The 3,854-nt window shown below is 44.8% G+C and overlaps 1 protein-coding gene across 1 annotated transcript; it reads left to right on the top strand.

The window, feature by feature from the left end:
• The first annotated feature begins 1,012 nt into the window (after window positions 1–1,012).
• LOC106879023 (uncharacterized) lies at window positions 1,013–3,255 on the top strand. The gene is made up of 3 exons (XM_014928426.1): window positions 1,013–1,149; window positions 1,963–2,528; window positions 2,993–3,255. The coding sequence occupies exons 1-3, from the start codon at window positions 1,013–1,015 to the stop codon at window positions 3,253–3,255; spliced, it is 966 nt and encodes a 321-aa protein (XP_014783912.1).
• Window positions 3,256–3,854: the final 599 nt, after the last annotated feature.

Genomic DNA, 3,854 nt, shown 5'->3' with positions numbered 1-3,854 from the left:
ATTAATGGAAGTTAAGAAAAATGGGAAGCTTGTGCAGGAACATAGTAAATATGCGGATTCTAGCCGTAATCTTGAAGGGCCCAAAACCATAACAAGTATTTTGTCACATGGACATGGTCCAAAAGGTTCTGTTCTTGAATTTAGACATGTAGCGGGGTCCAAGGAACTTTACCAGATGAGCCATCTTTCCATATTACAAAGACCGCACTTGCCACTACCGTTGGTATAAGGTTTACACTTGGCTAAGATATTCCAGTAAATCCTGTAGTTGACACCTTGTTCTTTTAAGAACCATATATAACTGGATAATTTGGTAGTTTTTCGTTTATTCCAATGTCTGAAGCTTAAGTTGTGATTGTTGAACCTTGCTTTGTAATTTTCCTGTGAGACCTACATGTCTCTTGGATGAATCTGTGTTATTAGCGTTCGTAGAATTTACGGTGGCTTCATAAATAATGGCCTCGGTCATAGAGGCTCCATTTAGTGTTGCATGCTGGAATGTTCGCACCCTCCTTGATGACGTTTCACATGATGACCCGGACACTCGACGACCCCTGCGACGCACTGCTATTGTAGCTATCGAACTCAAGCGCTACAACGTCGACATCGCTGCACTCACTGAGACTCGTTTCTCCGATGAGATTTCCCTCACTGAAGAAGCTGGTGGATCCATCTTCTGGAAAGGACATCCCTCTGGGATACCCCGTTTGCATGGGGTTGGTTTCGCAATCAAGAACAGACTATTGCAGAAAATTCCTAGAATACCCTCCTGTATCGGCGAGCGCCTGATGACAATCAAAATCCCACTTTCGAACAAACGTTTTCTGACAATTCTCAGCTCTGATGAAGAGATAAAAGACACCTTCTATGATTCTCTGATACTGCGTTTCGGAACATGTCCCGATCGGACAAGATCTTACTCATGGGTGACTTCAACTCCCGTGTTGGGTGTGACAATACCACCTGGCAAGGGATCCTCGGTCCTCACGGCACAGGAAAAAAATGAACGCTAATGGACAGAGACTACTCACCTTCTGCTGCGAGTATGACCTGTGCATCACTAACACCCTCTTTCAATAGCAGGACATTTACAAGATGTCATGGATGCACCCGCGTTCCAAAAAGTGACATCTCCTATACTACATCATTGTTCGTCATCAAGACATGGGCGATGTCCTCCATACTCGCGCAATGCGTGGAGTAGATTGCTGGACAGACCACAACCTTATCTGCTCCAAGCTTAGAATCAACATTCGACCCCCTAGCCGAAAGTCGACAGCATCAAAATGACTGAACACCACGAAACTGTATGATCCCTAAAATCGTGGCCTCTTTCAAGATCAGCTTGCCATCAAATTGGATACTCTCCCACTACCTAATCCTACCTCGGTAAACCGAGAGGAGCTAGATGATATACGGGACAAGCATATCTTCCTGATCTCCCCAGTCGCAATCAAACAACTAGGACACCCTAGACGTCGCAATCCTGACTGGTTTGATGAATCTGCTGATGAGATCCTCCCTCTTTTCAGAAGTAAAAACCGGGCTCATGATGCCTACCTCTCGAGCAGGTCCAACGCACACTTCCAGAATTGGAAAGATCTTTGCTCGGAATGCCAGAGCAGACTTAGGCAGATTCAGAACACTTGGTGGAAGAACAAAGCTGCAGAAACTCAACGTTTTGCAGATGAAAATAAAATCCACGAGTTCTACACTGCAACCAAATCGATGTCTTCCAATCATATCAATCCGATACGGTCTTCGGACAGCAACGCTCTCTACAAGGAAAAGACCCAGATCCGTGACAGATGTGCAGAACACTTCAACTCCTTGTTGAACAAAATAAATCCTACAGACACCACACTGATTGATGAGCTCCCTCATCTCCCCCCCCCCTCGCTGAGCTGGATACGGAACCCTCCCTCGTGGAAATCCGTACAGCTCTCTCCTACTTAAAAACAGGAAATCACCTGGATCAGATGATGTGTCAGGGGAAATCTATAAATATGGTGGTCCTGCTTTTGTTCGGCGTCTTCATCGGATTATCCTCTACCGTTGGAAAAGTGTCTTGATCCGTCAACGCTGGAAACACGCAGACATAATCTCCATCTTCAAGAAGAAGGGAGATCGCTCAGACTGCAGCCAACTGCAGCACTATCGACATGGTCTTCGTCTCCCGCCTCCTGTTACAGAAGAGCCAGAACAACAGCGTGATGCCTCGTTTGCCTTCATTGACCTAACTAAAGCTTTTGATACTACTAGCCGCCTACTACTATGGAATGTCCTGCATAGGTATGGATGCCCTCCTAAGCTTCTTGCCAGGCTACGCCAGTTCCATGATGGCATGCAAGCACGTGTGACATTGGGTGGTGATCAGTCTGACTACTTCAACGTTCAAGTCGGTGTTAAACAAGGCTGTGTCCTGGCCCCTGTCCTCTTCAATGTGTTCCTTGTGGCTGTGCGCCGTGATGGCAGTCTCTTCAACTTGAGGAGACTAAACTCACTAACACCTCTCTCTTCGAATTACAGTATGCCGATGACTGCAAAGCTCTCGCCCACGAACCAGCTACCCTTCAGCAGAACCTGTCACGGATCTGGGTCTTTTCCTTGTATAGAGAGTGTTGCCGTGTGAAGATTGTCGGGCTGGACTCCAGGTCAACACCAAGAAAACACATCCTTCAATGCTCCAAAAATGGTTCACATTCTGTGACTCTTTCGATCCAAGACAACCGAGAAATTCACCTATTTGGGTAGCATCATCTCAAGCAATGGGGTCATTGACCACGAAATTCAGAATCGCATCCACCTTGCCTCCTCCGCTTTTGAACGTCTCAAGGATAGGGTCTTCCTTAATTGTGATCTGAATCTCTCCACGAAAATCAAGGTTTATCGTGTTGTTGTGGTTTCCACGCTTCTGTATGCCTCAGAAACCTGGACACTTTATCGTCGTCATCTCAAACTCCTTGAATCCTTTCATATACGCTGCCTCCAGCGCATTCTTCATCTGACCTGGAAGGACAAGATCCCACATACAGAGATCCTGAGACGAGCGAAATTGACCGGTATCGAATGCATAATCCTCGAACGTCAACTGCGCTGGGTGGAGCATGTTATAAAGATACCGGAAAACGGTATACCCAAGATTGTCTTTTGGGGGAGTTAGCAGAGAGTAACCGACCGCACGGAGGTCCAAAGAAGCGATATAAATATCATCTCAAGAAATCCCTTGAAGCTCTGCAACATCCCCCTTGGTGAACTTGAAACACTGGCCACAGACCGTACTACCTGGAGAGGTATAGTCAAAACTGGTACGCAACATTTTGAGGATGAGCGGACTAGACTTCGCGAAGAAAAGCGGAGACAGCTCAAGGAACGTCAATTTGGGGCTGAACTAAAACTAATTTTTAGGTTATGCCTATTAAAGAATTTTCTATATTTGCGATGTATTGAAAAATGTCTATCTATAAGTGACAAGAAATATTTACTTATATTAATGGTCACTTCGGGGGTGTGTGAACCAGATAATCTTCCTGTCTCTATGTTTCTTGTCTTTATTTCTGGCCTAATAGTAGGTGTGTAAGATATTTCCTCTTTAAATCCACTAGATTTAAGGGCATTGTTATATAGTGGGGCAGCATTATTAAATATATTTATATTGGAGGAGAAGCTAGAAATTCTCCTACTAATACTCTTAACTAAATTCTTAAATATTATGGGGTGGGGTGGGGGTGGGTGGCAGGAACCTACATTAATATAACTAAGTCTATCGTTGGGCTTTCTACAGGGTTTGTAAATATTCTTTTGTAAATCTAGAGATTCATCAAGGAAATTGACAACTGTCAGTTTGGTATCTA

Source organism: Octopus bimaculoides, chromosome 19 (genome assembly GCF_001194135.2).
Source record: "Octopus bimaculoides isolate UCB-OBI-ISO-001 chromosome 19, ASM119413v2, whole genome shotgun sequence".
In the NCBI taxonomy this organism is placed as follows: Eukaryota; Metazoa; Mollusca; class Cephalopoda; order Octopoda; family Octopodidae; genus Octopus; species Octopus bimaculoides.
Note: the sequence above shows the minus strand (reverse complement) of the source record. Positions and strands in the feature narration are given on the sequence as shown.